We start from the raw sequence: 17,972 nt of genomic DNA on the forward strand, positions 1-17,972 counted from the left end.
AAAGCTCATTTACTTAGAATTCAGATTTTGGTGGAATGTTATACAAACTCACACACAGAACATTTTTTTTTAAAGTTTATATTCATTGGATCTACTTTAAAGGCATTTTGAAAAGACTTTTCTTCTTTTTTGAAGGGATGGGTGAGGACTGGATCTGACCAATCCCATCATTGATAGCTGTGTAAGGTATAGACATTTAAAATATCTAAATGTGAATGAATTGTAGCTCTCCATCTGCAAAGGCAGTAAATACAACTTTTGGTGAAATCTATCCATAAAAATTAGGTTTTAAAAGGCTAGGCAAACACATAAACATACTTGATTAATAATGTACATGGCCATCATCAGCTAACGTCTTCATAGTGTTTTCATAAAAAAAAAAAAATTCTGAACACCAAAATCCTAAAATGATAAAAACCAAAATGGAAATTGTATTTTGCCTTACTTCAGTATATTTGGTGTATATTTACTCCTTAAATGCCAAGAAAATTAACTTTCAGAGTCTTATGAGAAATACATTCTCAGGCTTTGATCTTAACATGTTAATTATGTTTGTACTCTCCCATTTTAGTAGCAAAGTGTCTGCTTTAGAAACAGAGTCCCACTGACAAGTAAATTCCTACATAAGCAATGTAAAAGGGCAAATCCTCATTGTAGTTCTCTGGTTAATCTAGTTTTATATTTTTTACAAGTATTTGTACAGAGTGCACAGAGAAACCTTTAGAATGATTCAATGTAACCTGCTTCTATGAGTTCCGTCATTTATTTACACCACCTTAAATATAATGTCACAGCCTTTCATTCATGTGCATTAGATTATTATATACTTCTTATGCTGTAGAAATATAAACATTAACTATTCACAGCAACATTTTCTTATTGCAATATTTATTTCCTTATAAAAGATTGCAAAACCATGGGGACATAAATTGACAGCACATTCTTTGCTCCTTTTGCTATATACGAGGCATGCTGGAGCAACCGATGCTTTTGTTTTGCTTGTATAAAATGATTCAACAAATTCTCCTCTCACCTGTTTCCAGATTCCAGGAGACCGTGGTCAACCTATGTATTTTACTTTATTCACTGATAAAAATCAGGTGTCTATGTTCATGTACTTACAGGCAAATGATCTATATGTTAACAGTTACTATGTATGGGACTTGGTATCAATGTCCTTAAGATATCAAGGAAGTATTACAACTAAAATTAAGGATTCAGCAAAGGTTTTGGTTTGCTTTTATGTCTTTCCTAACTCTTCTGATGCTTGATATCACAGGGTTTTGCTAAAAAACATTTTTATCCAAACAAGTAAATATGTAATCTTTACAGGATTCCATGAGTGTTCACACCAAAATCTGACAGACTTTGCCTTCCTCTAAGCAGTCATAGTAATCACAAACTTTAAAAAGGTAAATAATTTCATTATACATGAGTTCATTGATCAAAAATATTAGACTGCAAAAAGGGCTCAGGAACAGATAGTAAACAGTTTCTCAGGACCTAGGGTTGAAGCAGGGTTGTGTTTCAAATTAGAATATATTTTAAGTTAAAAAATAGTGTTGTTTTAAAGGCATTTACAGTTTAGTAGGATTAACATTTATTGACTAAACCAACTCATTATTATAATGCCAAAATATTGATAACTCAGTTTTTCCTTGTGTTATAAATATTACAGTGTATATTTTTATAACATGTTGGTATCACATCCTGGAACGGAAAGGGAGGCGCACAGGAGTCAAAGAACATAATTAAGAATGGAGTTACTAGGAAAATGCAGAGATTTCAACATGTTCATATTACCATCATTCTGAAAAATCAAATTAAACTTCCAAAGTGCTACAGTTTTAATAAGCTAGTGGGGATTATGGAATTTTAGCATCACATAAAATATCCTCTTGTCAGATGTTCATTTTAAATAATTTTAACAAACTGCATGTGGAAACATCCGACTTTCCAGAAACACCCTTCCTGCCACATAATGCCTCTTGTAATCAACGGTGTCTTGCACATCTGTGTGACCTCACAATACCTGTAGCCTTGTGAGTTGGGCAGGACATGTGGGGGCTCCTGCCCTTGCTCCACAGATGGGAAAGCTGAAGCTCAGAGGTAGGGATGCTCAAATCAGACTGCACATATTCCGGATGTCACTTTCATTCCCCAGTTAAAGGAAAATATATTTCAAATTTTGATCTGACCTACATATTTTTGTAGACCACACACAGGAGCGTCATCTCCCTCCAAGATCCTTAGCCAGACAGAACTCGGGCGGCAAAACAACTTCAGAAAACCTAGTCATGGCTTCTCCCTAATGTAGTTTTTGGCATCCAGATCCAGACAGAAATAAATAAATAAATAATAACTGGCAGGAGTGGGATTAAACAGGATGAAGCTTTTTTCCTCATACAAAATGAACTCCTGAAATATGCTTATTTTTAGACTCATCAATTTAATAACTTATTTATTAGACAGCATAACCAAATAACAACCTGTATGGAGTAAAGCTGTAAATACAAACAAATATGTGCATTACATATTAGGAAGCAATAAAAATAACACGTACGCATGTGTTTTTCTATCTCTGAAGGACGATATTGTCCCCTAATGAAATTCGCTGCCTGTCTGGAATTGAGCGGTAGGTTTAAAAAATTAGGGATAGAGGACGAATTCACTAAGGGCAGTAAAACACAGAAGAAAAACATCTGCTAGCATCCTACTGCTTGCATCAACAGCATTAAAAAACAATGCTCATACGTAGAAGGTTGTCTCCTAATCACAGAGGCAAAATACCCAAGTGTTTTTTGGTTGATGTTTCTTGATTTTTCTTTTCCTAACAAAATAAAATAGCATTTTAGTTCAAATTAAATTCTGTACTTTATTATGCTGTCCACCTAAGGCCAGTAAAACTTAGACTCTTCATCAAACTGTATATTTTTTGCACTTCTATCATCCTCATGGAGTTTCTTATTTGAAAATGGAACCCAATGCTTCCCCATGCTCACATGGATCTTAGAAAAAATTGATGCTATATTAAAATGTCAGTTTCTTTTACATCCATGTTCACTGATTTAAATATTGGATTGGGACTTGACCACATCGATGATTATATGTGATGAAAGCAGATTGCCTAGCCACAAAGCCTTTTTAATGCTATCTTTTTCACGTTATCTCCCCCCAAAATCTTCTCGTGTGAAAAATACATATATATAAACTGAAATGTACTTAAGTGTGCAATTTCCATCTTGACCCATAGCTAGATCTGCATATGAGAGTGTGCATTTGAGTGTGTGTTTTCAAGAGGCATGGTGTGGAACTCCTTTCCCCGAGTCCTCGGTCCTTGGTCTTTACTTCCACACCTTGTAGGAGTTGGGAAACGATGCGAAGGGAGAACAAGCCAGACATCAAACCCATTTATTCTGAATCTTAAATTATGACTTTTTATCATCAATATTTTGGTTACATTGTGACACAAAGGACAAATTAACATCCGCTGTGAGGTCTCTTCTTCGATTGCTTTGGGATTTAGTAACATTTCCTTGGCATATGCATCCTGCACCCATCGACTCCCAGCTGTATTGTAATACTATTGTTGTACAAGGGGCCAAAGAAGAAGGATTTGCAAAACTGCTCCCAGGGTGCCTCTGCCAATACCTGTAACCTCTGTGATTTGCAGGTGGCTTCTCACCAGGGGTCCGCAGGGAGTGTCAACACGCCTCTTCCCTTGGCAGATCAGAGGAGGATCCTGAGGGAGACTGGCTGGTCCTGTTGGCTTTGAAGCACCTGATCCTGGTGTGCTGGCGCAGAGGTGGGTGCAAATAGATGGAGACAGGCTGCTGGCAAGACCCAGGTACACTGGACCAAGAAAGCGTGTGTATAGGAGACTTGGTCATTACAGCATCCGTCCTCATCAGACGTGATTCAGGCCACCCAGGAACATCAAGTTCTTAAAGTATTCCAGAGCATTAAAAAAAAAAAAAAATCCAGCTTGTTGGTTCTAAAGGTGCATCTGAGAGAATATCTTGGAAAGAAGAAGAAGAATTGTCCATCTGTTATTTGTACTTTGATATACAGGTACCTTCTGTTTGGTTTGGTCTCAACCAAAACAAAATACATAGGTATATTTTGTGTTGTTTTGTTTGGTCTCATTCAAGAATTCAACATACATTTGTCTCCCCATCCCAGCACAAAAAAATAAATAAATAAATAAAATAGAAGTAGGGGCAAGGAGGGAGAGCTGAATGTGGAAAGAAAAGTAAAGCTTTTCCAGGAAACGAAACAAAACAAAACAAAACAAAACAAAAAAAAAAAAAAAAAAACCACACACGCACACAGACAAACAATACAAAGCAAAAGTCGAGGTCCAATCGTGCAAAATTTGCTTCTCCGGATAAAGCACTTCTTGACAGATTCACAATGTCCCCTTCCCCCTCCCGAGGCCTCCCGTCCACCCTGGGGGAAAATACAGAATGAAAGTGAAGCCATTCTTTTTCTTAAGGCTGAACAGACACACAAAGAACACATTTCAAGGACTATCCGGCGGGTGGTGATTTGCAGGGCTCCTGCTCTGAGCCCTGCCTGCGACCTGCCATCCATCCTGGGGTCAGCGGCACTCCTTGTGTGGGGGCAACAATACAACGGACAAACAAAAGAAGAAAAGTCAATGGTCCCCACAATAAGATCCAATATTGACTTTACAATCACAGGAACAAACTGCTCAAATCGATAATTTCCTTTCTCCTTCAGACCTTGTCGTCTAAAACTAATTAGAAGCCAGGTTCCCGAGGAATGGTCAATATTCAAAGAAAATACTGGAGATTTAGAAGGAAATCATTCTTCTACCTCAACCATCTGACGGAGGTGGGAAATAAGTGGTCCTATTCTGGCAAGTTCAGGGAGTTGAGGAAGGGCAGATTCCTGGGTCCAGATCACAACTTGTCCCACCGTCTGGGGGCTCTGTGTTTATAGAGGAAAAACCAAAAAGCCCGAGAACGTGGAGTACTTCCAGCCTCCCATGAGGTTCCCCCTCTCCAGTTTGAGATGCACTTTATCTTCCCTTTCCATCAGCAGCAGGACCCCGTTGCTGGCAGCTTCTCTGGTAACGTCCTGGTCTCCTGCAAAGGCTGAGATCACCGGGTAGCCGTTCTGCATTAAACTGACCTGCGGTGCAGAGGGTAAAGCTCAGCAGACCATGCAGGACTCCACGGGCACACACTCGTTCTGTGCCCCCCCCACGCCCCTCTGCCCTTTCCACGGAGCCACCCCAAGGGCCTGGCCCAGAAGATGCGACAGCTTCTGTGCTGGAGACCCCATGGTCAGCCCGCTCCCTGGTCGGTCCAGATGCACAGAGGGTATGACAGGACCTGCAGCCATGGGGCGGCAGTAGTCCGAAGCTGAAAGGGTCCACACAGCCTCAGAGCTACCCACCTGGATGGTTTGTCTATTGTACACTTTGACCACGTGGAAGCTGAAGCTATAAATCCCTTTTCTCGGTGCTACAAATATACTGGAGGCAAGATCGAAATGGTTGCCAATATTTACTAGTACCTGAAAAAGAAGAGGGAATACAGCACAAACATAGCAAGCCCCTCCCTCAGCATCTGTTTTACTCAGACTGGCAAAATCACCAACACGGGTGCCTCCAAGGGGCCGCACAGCAGCACCGGACACCCTAGGCAGTGGGCCAAACCTGCCCCCCCATGCAGGGGGTTGTGGGGGTGGCTGGTGGTAAAATACCCTACACCCAGAGGGATTTGAGAAGAATTCGAATGGATTGTAATTAATAAAGGTGTTGAAAAGTGTATCTTATGTGTGCATTGAAAAAGTGGGTGCAAACTTTCCACACTGGGGCAAGGCAGAGAGAAAGGAATAGAAGACAACAAGGTGGTCGGTAAACAAATGGAACTGAGTCTGTTCAGAGTTTTGTGGGATTTCGGGGCTTTCCACGTGAAGTTTACTTTCCCAAATAGAGTGCCGCGCCGGGCTGGACAGAGAGAACTAGACCAGGGCTAAGAGGCCAATTCAGGGAAATCACTTAAATCAGCTCAAGCTTGGCACTTGACTTCATGTGCTCCAGGAGAGAATGGACTTCGAGGGGTTCTTGTCGCCCTGTGACCCCAGCCCCTGGGACCCTCCCTGGCAGCACACAGTAGGTGCTCAATCGCAGGTGCTGAGTGGAAGACCCGGGTAGATGAACACTCGCTGCACCTGTTTCCTTCACTTTCCTCTGAGTAATGTGTTTGTTCCCTTGGCTGAGCTCTGATGTCATGCAAATAAGCTTGAATAAATGAAGGGAGTGGAGACAGCCGTTGGATACCCTGAGCTCCAACTACAGGAGCGTGCAAAGACTAATGACAAAATTAGCCGGAGGATGTGAGGTCACATGATCCTGCAGATGATTTTTCTCAAATGCGAGGGGGATGAGAGTGTTACAGTGTCACAAGCAGAATTTGCAGAGTGGAGGATCCCTCATGATGACCCAATTCCCTGTCAGGTGTTTAGGGCAGAATTTGGTCACCTGTCTGGATTCCGTCCCCACTTCTACTCACACACAAATGCACAACTCGATTACAATAATAAAATGGCCTGCTTGGTGTTCTGGGCTTTTAAAGCAAACAGCCAGCAACAACAGAACCCTAGGTTAAGAATCCTGTCGTCTGCTCAGAAAATAAATTTCAACCGAATACCTCTTGCTGTTACTCCTTACACACTCATTGCAGCCGAATGACACGCAATCCTCACAGCAATGTGCGATCTGCCCACGACAACCGCTGTCACCACTCGGGAAATAAGCCCGCACCAGCTTCTTCAAGGAGCTCAGGGCACCACTTCATTCCCTCTCGCCTGCAGGGCTCACACAGACACTCCGGGCTCTATTGTTCAAGACCGTGATCTGCACAATGCCTGCTCGCCATCTCTTCCAGCCTAGGCTCTCAGTCTGCCTTACGAGGCTTTAAAAAAGAATAAAGCATTCTCCCTCCTAGCCCTCGGAGCTGTTTCTTCCAACTCAACTACTGCAACTCTTTCCCATCGGTTTTAAATTCAGGAAACTGGTAAATTTAGGGCCCTACTGTTGATGAAAGAACACCCAAGGAGCCCAGAAAGGCGGGTTTCACTTACTTCCTAACTGGGGAACCAGAAGAACAGCATTTTACCCGCCCTGCCATAGTTGGCTCATCTATAAAATTAGAATCTTACTACAACTTATCTTGCCCTACATCACAGAGTTCTCTTGACACCCAAGTGAAATGATGGGAGGTGACTAATGATAACACGTGAAGAAGAACGTATTAATAGAGTAAATAGAGAGCACATACCCATTTTATTGTTCTCTGATTTATCTGGCCATAATTAAAATAAATAGTTTTAGTTTTTAAAGAAAACTGTTTAAAAACAGATGAAGAAGAGATTCCCCCAAAACCTCAAAATTTCAAGTAGATAATCCTTAGCAAGTATTAAAATAAATTAATCCTCTGGCCTAAAGAGAGACAATGGTGTGTGTAGGTTTACCATCACTGAGGTGTGAGGATTGGTTAACAGAAAGGAAGTCAATTAACTGTAGCCAGAGAGCCCAGTACTCTGTTTTAGCAGGAAGCATGTTGGCAAAAGGAAGGGACTGAGCAGGTAAAGTTTGGGAACCACTATAATTTTTTAAACTTGTTCCTGAAAAACAACAGAAACCAAGACAGGAGGGCACAAGAGGAAGGTCACAACCTCCAATCCTGAGCCCAAAAACCCAGAGAAGGGATTGCCAAGGTCTGATCATTTACTGACCCTTCTGCTTTGAACCAAGTGAGAGAAGTTAGGTGGCCTAGGTTAAGTCATCGATCCTTATATTTTAATCTATATAAGCACACTATATGTAATATTTGTGTGTTGTATATATTTGTACATTACAGCATATATGTTGTATTTACTATCTATTCCATCTATGTAGTAGCACTCTATTTTGTTTTGAATTTATATAACCATCCCTGCTATTAACCCCTACACTCTTCCCGACGTTTTTCTTGAAGATAAGCATCCTCTCCCCAGTCCATTCCAAAATAAGCAGTAGGCACTGATTTTCTGATCGTTGGCTGAGACCTTTGGAGAACCCCCTTTTGGGGTGTGTTCTCAATGCACTCAGTCCCCAAGTTGGCCACCTGGATGACTGAAGCCCATTTACCACTAACAACAGCCCCCATCCCAGCGAAAAGTAAGCTGTGCAGGTTCCTGTCGGGGAATGCGTTTCAGATTCCTTAGTTTTAAAGGACTGTCGGTCATCCGAGCTGCTAGTGATAAAAAGCTACAATGTGAAAAAAGGGAAATGGTAAGGAGAGCTTACTCGGAAAGGGAGAAAGGAGAAAGGCAGGGCAGATCAGAGAGGCGGGGAGAGCCTGGAGTCCCCAGCCCGCGCGCCCAGGCCCCCGCCCTCTCTACCCCGGGCGGGAGGCGAGGTGGCAGGCGGGCCGGCTGACCTGGTCGAAGTAGATGGTCATGGTGCGATTGCTCATCTCGGACGGCTCGTGGTTGGTGCTCCGCGTGGCGGAGAAGGCCACCTTGGCGCTGCCGGAGCGCACGGAGATGCCCAGGGAGGAGGTTACCGCGCCGTCCGCCGACGGGCTCGAGTCGCACACCACCAGGCACTTGCCCTCCAGCACAATGGGCTCCGTGTCGTTCTGCGCCCGCACCGGGCAGCCAGCCGGCAGCAGCACTAGCAGCAGGGCCAGCGCCGCCCCCAGACAGGAGCCGCAGCCAGCCGGCTCGCGCAGCGCCCCCCGGCGCCCGGGCATGGTCAGCGGCGGCCCGCGGGGGCCCCGGCCGGGCGCCGGCATCCGCGTTGGCGGGGGGGCGGGCGGCGCGCGGGGGCGACGGCGGACAGGGGCCTGAGCAGCGCCGGAGGGCGCGCAGGGCTGCGTGGGGCCTGGGGAAGCCTCCTTTGGCCTCGGTCCCCTGCTCTGATGGTCAAGGCCAGGGTCGTCCTCAGAAGAAAGGCGCCAGCGGACCTGTCAGGGCAAAGAAGCCGAACCCTTAGACTGGGAGGTGAAGCTGTGGGGGGAGGGGGGCACGGGGAGCAGATGCCTGCAGCGCAAGGGCCCCTCTCCCTGGAGTCCACCCTCTTAGTCCCGCACACAGCCACCCCTTCCCGGATTGACACAACAGGTCCGAGGAAAGCCCTGGCGCACTGGGCAGGGCATCCCTGAGGACTCCTGGGTGGCGCGCGCCAGGGGTGCGATCAGGTAAGGGGCCCGAGGTTCTGCAGGGCCTCGGCCCTAAGACACGGTCGGTGACCTCAGAGACGCCACCCCACCCTGGCCCATTCTGCAAAGGCGGAGAGGGGCTAAGATGCAGGGAGAGAGAAACTACTTAAGGTTTATCGCCTTCATTTTAGTGGCATTTTCTTGAAAGCCACACCAAGAAACCTTTTTCGGTTCTCTGCTTTCCCTTTCATCCTCTATTTTTCCATCCTGGATATTAATTATTAATTATTATTATTATTATTATTATTATTATTATTATTATTATTTTAAGCAGCCCACGTAGGTAAGATCGTATCCATTTTCCGCATAAAAACAAATCCCAAGGAAGCTCCTTAGGGTGACCAAGATTAAGAGAAAAAAATAAAAAAAGAAGAGAGACTCTAAAACCAAACACCCACTTCCAACGTCCCCGGCAGCCCTCAGCGAGCTCTTCGGAGAAGCCCCTGCGATCGCTCTCTCTGGCGCGGGACCAGAGGATTGCACCGATGAGCGTCCCAAGCTTGGCTTATTGTGCAGCTTTTGTTCCTAGACTCCGGGCCCTTTCTCTCCGGCCTGGGAGGCAGCCCTGTAGCTTTTTGCTAACTTGAGCGCGCGTTCGCACTTTTCCCCGGCCCTCTCTTCTCCCACCAAACTAGACAGGCCATTTCAGTACCCAGTCGGAGAAACGAAAAGCAGAGAAGCCGCTCCCCTCACCGCCCACAGCCTCCGTACAACTCCTCCAACAGTCTACCTAACAAGAGAGAAGTTGTTTCTCCAGGAGTAGCCTCTCCGCAGCCCCAGTACAAAATGATTTCGATATTCTCTCTCTTTCGCCCTCTCCAGAACGCAGACTCTCGAAGTTCCTCATTAAAACATATGCATGAATGCAATTAACGTGCGGATCGCGGAGGACAGGCTTGGGTTTTGGTTACCTGGAACATCCATGATGAGCGAGCAGCGCTGTCCGCGAAGTTGTTCTGCTTAAAGAAGATGAGGGGAGCTGGCGGGAGGAGACTCGGAGCGCAGCCCTTCTCCCAGCGCCTGGCCAATAAACCGCGCCGCCCCGCCCTGCCCCTTTCCCGCGACGGCCCGCGCCCGCTCCGGGTACGCCCCACGCCGCGCACCCTGGTGTCTCGCGCCGCGCCCAGAACCCGCACGCCGGGTACCCCTCACCGCGCCGCGCCTAGCCTCGGATCCGCATGCCCCGCGCCCAGCATCGCAGCGCGCGTGGCCCAGCGCCGGCACTCCCAGAGTCCCGCACCGCGCATCTCCTCCGACCCTCGCGCCCTGCACCGCGCAGCGCCCGGAACCCACACACCCCGCGCCCTGCGCAGCGCCCCGAGCTTCGCACCGGTTATGTTCCAGGTACCGCACCGGTTCTGCACCGCACCCCGGCCCACAGTCTAGGAGGGCCTTCGCGCGCAGCGCGCGCAGCGTGGCTGTCTCTGCCGGGCCCCTCAATCCCGGTCTCTTCTCTAGTCTCCAGACGGCACAGCCATCGCGATCGCCCGGAGGACTCCGCGCACTGCCCCCTCCCGGGCTCGGCACCCGCTCTCCGCACCCCCGCCGCACCCTGCACTGCCCAGGTCCGGCTCTCACCCAAACACCCAGAGCGAATTCCTCCCAGACGCCTCGCTTTTAATAATTAGGCACCCTCAAAGCACCGGTCGCGCCTCTTCTTTTCGATTCTTTCTTTTCTTTTCCAAATTCCCTCCAAGTCTTAATCCTTAATAGCGTGACTGCTTTCATAATTAAGGGGTAAAGCAGTTTTCTTTAAAAATAAAAATAAAAGGAATGGACTGGAGAGAAAAAGCTTGGGATTTTAATGGCTTAAATGCTGTGGTTCCGGAATCTCCAGTTTGGGAAATGTCAGATTTTGGCCGGGATTAAAGAGGCGCCTCCGCCTGGGTTTATGTTTCTGCGCCTCTGAACCTCGGGGCTCCTGGAGAGCCTTGGCACACACGCTTATTTATTAAAATGCCTACTCTGAGCTCTAACGACCTGGGAAGACGCGCCGGTTTCCCAGCTGCGCCCAGAGCGCGGGCGAGAAGCGCAAGCACGGATGTGGGGCGCCACCTACGGGCGCTGGGGCCTCCCTGCCGCAGGCTGAGGGCGAGCAAGCTCCGCGGGAGTGAACGGAGTCCAAGGGACAAGGATGAGGTTTTGCTGATGGTCCTCTCTGACCTAACAGAGCAGTCCTGTCCTCTGCAAAAATATAACAACAATCAACGATCTTGCCGGTATCCTTCAATACCCTCGCTCTGACCAAACGTAGCTGCGCTCTTGCTTTTACAGATCTTCGCTGCTCTTAACAAGCGACTCTGCCAGGATGATGGATGCTGCAGTTTATCATTGGTTACGTCCGCAAAACGTTTGCACAGACCACTGAGCTGTATAGTCTGTACCTCCCTGAAACAATACTTAAATGTACACTCTTACGACCTGACTTTTAGAAGAAATTGTTAAAAAAAAATGCGTAGCCCTTTTGACTTGCATAAGGTGCCTTTGCCGACAGGTTGATCAAAAATAAACTGTAAGTCGGCCAATGCTGTTCATAAGAACAGAGCAAAAGTATTTCTTATTCCTCCAGACTTCACACATGACCCTCTTTTGTTTGAAGGTTTCAGCCAGTGTTCTGGTTCCACTCTATAACCTGGGTCTTTTCGGGTAGGGGGTTTTCAAAGCTTTATTTCCCAGAGGCTCTCACGTGGCTTTTCTCCCTTCTTAGAATTGACAAGGCCTCCTATCTGAGCAATGAGATTAAATTCATTTCCAATCAGTTTAAACGAAATGGATGTGTGGGAAGGCGGGGCAAAGTAAAACAGAATTGCATATGATTACATGAGACAAAATATTTAGTATGGTTGTAAAAATGTGAGGAAAAGAAATTCTGCGCCAAATGTTTTCTAACTTAACATGCAAAATAGTAAAAATATAAAACATCCCCCAAGCCTATTATCCTCCTAAGGATATTAGATGAAAATTAAGTGCTTAATTTCAACCTTTTTATAACTAGTGAGTCAGATGTACAGGACTTGCTAGGAAACTTTTTCAAAGCAATCATATTTTACTGCCATTTTTTTTTTTTAGTTTAACAGTGGAAATTTTTAATTCTTACTTTCAGTTATTCCTGTAAGTACTGCATCGATTTGACAATTTCTTACTGTCAAAATAAACACAACTCTGCCATCCCGTCTATAGAGAGGACTGATTTGTGCACAAGAATAAATGGCAAAGGACACTAAGTCTATGAAGAAATGTGAGACACAGACTGATAATTAGACCAATTTGGGGATGCTAATTAAGTAGCAATACCTCTCACACATCTATAAATCTTTAAATAACAACTCCATTAAGCAACTGTCTTAAATGTTGTGCCATAAGCATTTCTTTTGACTAGTGCAAATGCAAACACGCATGGACCAAATTATTATCATCACCTTTGGGGGGAATAAAACCAAAGCTCTTTTCCATGTGGCAACAGAACTATTTAAATTCTATAAATCAAGAAACCTTTAATATGTAGTGATCTAAATCATGGACTTAGAACAGGAAGCATTCTTATATAATGGGGAAGAAAAGAGGTTAGGCTTAAATTTAGGCTTGAGGCTCTTTTTTTAAGAGAAAGTCATTGTGAAAAGCACCAGATTGACAGAGAAATGGAACATTATTTATTCACTGATTGATTGTTCTATCTATAAGGAGACATTTAGGTTGTCTCCTTACAGGTTGTGATGGAATTGTAGCCCATAAACATGCTTAGAAAGATTTCAGAATATAACCTAGATGTAAAGTGAAAATGTCTTCTGATTATTGCAGGAATTGCTTCTGTTCCATTTCCATGTTCCTAGAATTTGCTGCCATTACTACTAGAACAGTGGTAGAGTCTTTTCTCTTTAAGTGTAGGGACATCCCCATCCACAATAACAATGCCGACAAGGTCATTTACTGAGCATCAGTTATGTCTCAAAAATTGCGCCTTGTCCCTTATCGATGATTTAGAATACAGTTTAACACCCAGATCACCCTGTGTTAGACAGATGGCCACATAGAGCTTAAGAGAAAAGTATTCGAATGTTTTTTTGTTTTTTGTTTTTAAAAAGAGTTGGGGGAGGGTGCTAGGACAATTCAAGTTCCCTTCCTTTCATTTGTCCTAAATATTTATCTCTAATAGAACTTAAAATTGATTTCTTTGGATAAAAATGCATCACTGAAATACATCTTTGGCATGCATTATAGTCTTTTCTTGCTTCTTTAAACTAACACCAATATTTATGATTGTATTCTAAGGATGTGAAAAATATGATCTGCTATGTATTTCATACTCTTGAATGTCAATGCTGTGTACATTCCTTTAAAAAATAAACATGTAAGCATTAAGAAGCAAAAATAGTTTTCTTTTTATTTTAACTTTAAGAATAATTGGCAAATATAATTGTATATATTTAAAGTGTACTTGGTGCTGATTGGATATACATACCATTATAGAATGATTACCAAGGACAAGATAATTAACACATTCATCACCTCACTCAGTTAAGAGAGTTCTTTCCTTTTTATTTATGTGATGACAATGCTTAGTATCTACTTGCAGCAACTTTCAAGTATACAAACCATATCATTAACTAGTCATCATGCTGTACATTAGATCCTCAGAACTTATTCTTCTTACAGAAATTGGATACCCTTTGACCTGCATCACTCCGTTTCCCCCTCCCCTCAGCTCCTGCCAGCAACCATCCTATTTTCTATTTCTAGATTCCACATACAAGTGATACCATGCACTGCTCTTTTTCTGTGTGACTTATGTCACTTAGCGTAATGCCTTCTGGATTCATCCATTTTTGTCACAAATGACAGGATTTCCTCCCTTTTTGGCTGGGTACTAGTCCATTATGTATATATACCACACTTTGTTTATCTATTTATCCATTGAAAGACACATAGGTTGTTTCCATGTCTTGGCTATAGAGAATAACACTGCAATGAACATGAGAATGTATCTCTCGGAAATACTGATTTCATTTCCTTCAGATAGATTTATACCCAAGAATGGGTCTGCTGCATCATAGGTCATTCTATGTCTACGTTACTGAAAAGACAAATTTCTAAAAAGTTTCGTAAATATATTTCCAATGGGGTATAATGTTATTTTAGCCAGTTGTTAAGATGTGGAAAATAAATAATAATTCTAAATATTGCATTCTTTTAAGTTATATGTGCTAAATTGTTTAAATATCCAAGTTTGTATTTATCAGTGTAGCTATAAACAGTATTGAAATATGTATTAACTCCAACATGTATAACAGCAATGAAAAAGTATAAATACTCCATGTGATGTGGGCACTTTGATAAATTAGCAACATAAAAAAAAGTCTTTAAAAATTGAAACCAGTTCTCATTCAGTTCAAGAATTGTCAAAGGAGCAACTGGTTTGTAATTGTTGACTGAAATTAGTAAATAATTATAATAATCCAGTCAAATTAGCTAAGAATTCTTTGACAGTTAAAAGTTCCAGATTAGCTGAATTCAAGTCAATTAAGACCGTGCATTATGCAGTCATAGTAAACTAAACCAATTATCTCTGCCATTCAAAGAACATGCTTAACTGTTTTCAAAAACCATATAGCAACTATTTTTTCTGATATACATTTCAACATTCAATAAATATTCTTTAAAAATATGATTTTTAATTTTGTTTTTATAACAGACTGATAAAATATAGAGTAACCTCTGACCCCACATACTATTTCGACAACATTACAAAATGAACATATTACATTATAAGGTAATCCTTTTTTCACTTTACAATGCCTTTTAAACTTAAAAAAATAAGTCTAGACATTTATTTGGGGGTAAATATTAGAGTGTATGAGACTTTATGAGGCAAAAGTATTGAAAACATACAAAGTGATCTAGTCTCTTGTCACTCCAATGTCACGTGCTACTTGATTCTTAATAAGGCATAGCTTAAAATCAGTATATAAGGCAAATTAGCAACTTGATGGACTTCTAATATTTGAAATAAGGCATATCAGCAGAGACAGAAACTAATGGTTAGAAATCAGTCTTTTTTCAGCTATGTCTCATTGTCTTACACAATCCTAAGATTTAATTTTTTCTATTTTATGATAGGAAATGTCGCTATTGCTTTACCAAATTGGGTCAAGTGCCTCATGTTAGTCATTTTAATCCTATCAAAACAAAATTCTTTATAAACAAGGACGCCGATTGTCAACTCTTATTTCTCAATACAAGAAAGTATTACTAGAGGATACATCCTTTGGCAAACCCTTGCTAAAACAAACAAAAAAATATCGAGTGGCCCAGGAGGTATAAAGAATCCTTAATATACACCTAAAGCACTTCCTAAAGTTTAATGTGAGCACTCTTTCTTGTAGTGTAATTATAGACCTTTTTTTTGGGAATGAGCTGCATGGCTCTTTATATTCAGAATATTTTGAGTACATGCAAAAAACATGAATCATATATTTTTACTAGAAACCAATTTCAAAATAAGAACATGAATGATTTAAGAAAAAACAAAACTTTGCTCTTGTACTTTCAGAAATAGTCTATGAGGTTATCGGTCAATGTGTATTTTTCTCTCACATGTTCCCCTACAAGAATAAATTATAAAGGCATGTTGTATTTGTAGGTGTTCGATAATGTTTTAAGTCCAAAAGTATTGTAAACACTTTTAAGAATATGAGGCATGTAACCATTTTAGCTTTTTTTTTTTTAAAGATTTTTATTTATTTGACAGAGGGAGACACAGCGAGAGGGGGAGTGGGAGAGGGAGAGGGAGAAGCAGGCTTCCCCCTGAGCAGGGAGCCCGCTGTGGATGTGAGGCTTGATTCCAGGACCCTGGGATCACAACCTGAGCTGAAGGCAGACGCTTAATGACTGAGCCACCCAGGCACCCCCCATTTTAGCTTTTTGAAATAGATTTTATTTTCAAATTTTCATTTAATGTAGAGCCTTTGTTCTTCTCAGAGGACATGCCTACATCCTCAAAAAGCAACAAGGCAGAAAATATGATGGAATTAAAAGAGTGAAGAGTTGGTAGTTTAGGGAAGAACTGTCTGGTAGAGTCTGTGTTTGAAGGTGTGAGACCTGAATATGAGACCAGTCTTTGCAGCTGGAGATTGAGAGTCAGCAGATATCTTTTTATTTGTTTTTTTATTTTTTTGGTGCAAAAAGGTGGTTTTATTAAAGCATGAGGACAGGAACCCTGGGCAGAAAAAGCTGCTGCCCCAGGGTTGTAGGGATGGCTGATTTTATGTTATAGGGTTGGGGGAGGTAAGGAAAAGGGAGGTTTTCCAAAGGATTTTCTTTTTTTTTGGTTTCAAAAGGATTTTCATATGTTAAAGAGGACCTACAAGATATAAGTTAAGGTTGTTTTTCCCTCTAGCAAGGCATTAACATTAAGACATTTGGGAGCTTCCTGGAAGAATATCATACACATCCCACCCAGGACTGGGGGTGGGGGGAGGTTGCAGGGTGTCAGCTTGTGCTTTGTCCTCAGCTAGCCTTCTGCTCCCTCATCATTTCCCCCCTGAACAATTCTGACCCTTAAATCTTTAAGGTTGTTGAAGGTGGAAGGTCTCATCTTCTGTAACGTCTTCCTGCTGAATAGGGGCATAGAGATGTCCCTACTTATGGCTCAATATTGGTCAGTTGGGGAACATACAGGGGAGTTATGAAAGGGGAGGCAGCTGAATCCAACGTGGTCAACATACATGAACCTCCTTGAGTAGAAAGGATCATGTGTTAGTTGGAAGTTATGGCAGTGAAAGAGTCTTGACACTAGGCACGGAGACACCAGAAATGACAACAAAATAAGGTTAATATTATAGTGAGAAAGAGAAATCTGAATAAAAGACCTTTGATAGTTGACCGTTGATAATTTTTCTCCAGTCCAGGAGTTTTTAAAGCAATCACTAAAGGAAAGAGATCATTTAAAGCACCAATTTAAGTATTCATGTCAGTTAGAAACCCAGAAATATTTTTGTGGTAATCTGGAATGTATACACAGCATTCTGTTTTTATGATAGAGCAAGTTCTACCTTGTGAAACAGTTAAAACACCTAATGCCATTCTATTTTGTAAAGCTGCTTCACGCATTTGTATTACTTTAGCATTTAATAGAGAAATGCTACTTCGAGTGTCATTTAGGTCTTTGACCATGTACTTATTAAGAGCTTCCATGTGCCAAACAGCATCCTCCAGTCTCAAAGAGGGAACAAAGATGGATGCTAGGTGGTCATACCAATGAGACCCAGAACATGTCCACCATTGTTTTAAATTTGGAAGGTTGGCTGGGTTGGTAACGGTTTTAAAAAAATATCGTGCATCCAGGCAAAACCCAGAGCACAGTGGCCTCTCCAGCCCAGGGGAAGTCAGCAGATATTTTAATGAACTCCTTGTCACCCTCTCCTACCCTGTCCAGCTAGGCTACCTGCCATCACCCTAGTGACCTGGGAATCAGACCATATTACTATTGTGTCACTGCAACACACTGGACTATGAAAGGGAGTATTTCAGTCCAAAATAAAATAAATATAACTCAACCATTGCCTAGATCTGAATATAGCCTCTTCTGTTGTGGTTTCAAAAACTATTGGGGAGGAGTAACTAATTATTTCATGATTGATATTAACTGTTGATCTTGAGACTACTCTTTGGAAATAGACCCATCCTAATGGAATACTAAGAAGACATTCATAGGATTGCTATGTTTTAATACTGAGC

The 17,972-nt window shown here is 42.7% G+C and overlaps 1 protein-coding gene across 1 annotated transcript; it reads right to left on the bottom strand.

The window, feature by feature from the left end:
• Positions 1-930: 930 nt before the first annotated feature.
• Positions 931-8,813, bottom strand: CBLN2 (cerebellin 2 precursor). The gene is made up of 3 exons (XM_027576888.2): positions 8,457-8,813; positions 5,425-5,544; positions 931-5,157 (listed from the first exon to the last, which is right to left on the bottom strand). The coding sequence occupies exons 1-3, from the start codon at positions 8,811-8,813 to the stop codon at positions 4,960-4,962; spliced, it is 675 nt and encodes a 224-aa protein (XP_027432689.1). The 3' UTR covers positions 931-4,959.
• Positions 8,814-17,972: the final 9,159 nt, after the last annotated feature.

The sequence above is a fragment of the Zalophus californianus genome, chromosome 14, assembly GCF_009762305.2.
Source record: "Zalophus californianus isolate mZalCal1 chromosome 14, mZalCal1.pri.v2, whole genome shotgun sequence".
NCBI classification, from domain to species: Eukaryota; Metazoa; Chordata; class Mammalia; order Carnivora; family Otariidae; genus Zalophus; species Zalophus californianus.

Excerpts from the sequence above, each read along its gene's own strand:
- CBLN2 (XM_027576888.2), bottom strand. The coding sequence starts at position 8,813 with ATGCCGGCGCCCGGCCGGGGCCCCCGCGGGCCGCCGCTGACCATGCCC. Across the intron at positions 5,545-8,456 it reads TGACCATCTACTTCGACCAG|GTACTAGTAAATATTGGCAA; the intron begins GTCAGCCGGCCC and ends CTTCTTTTTCAG. Across the intron at positions 5,158-5,424 it reads ACAATAGACAAACCATCCAG|GTCAGTTTAATGCAGAACGG; the intron begins GTGGGTAGCTCT and ends TCTGCACCGCAG.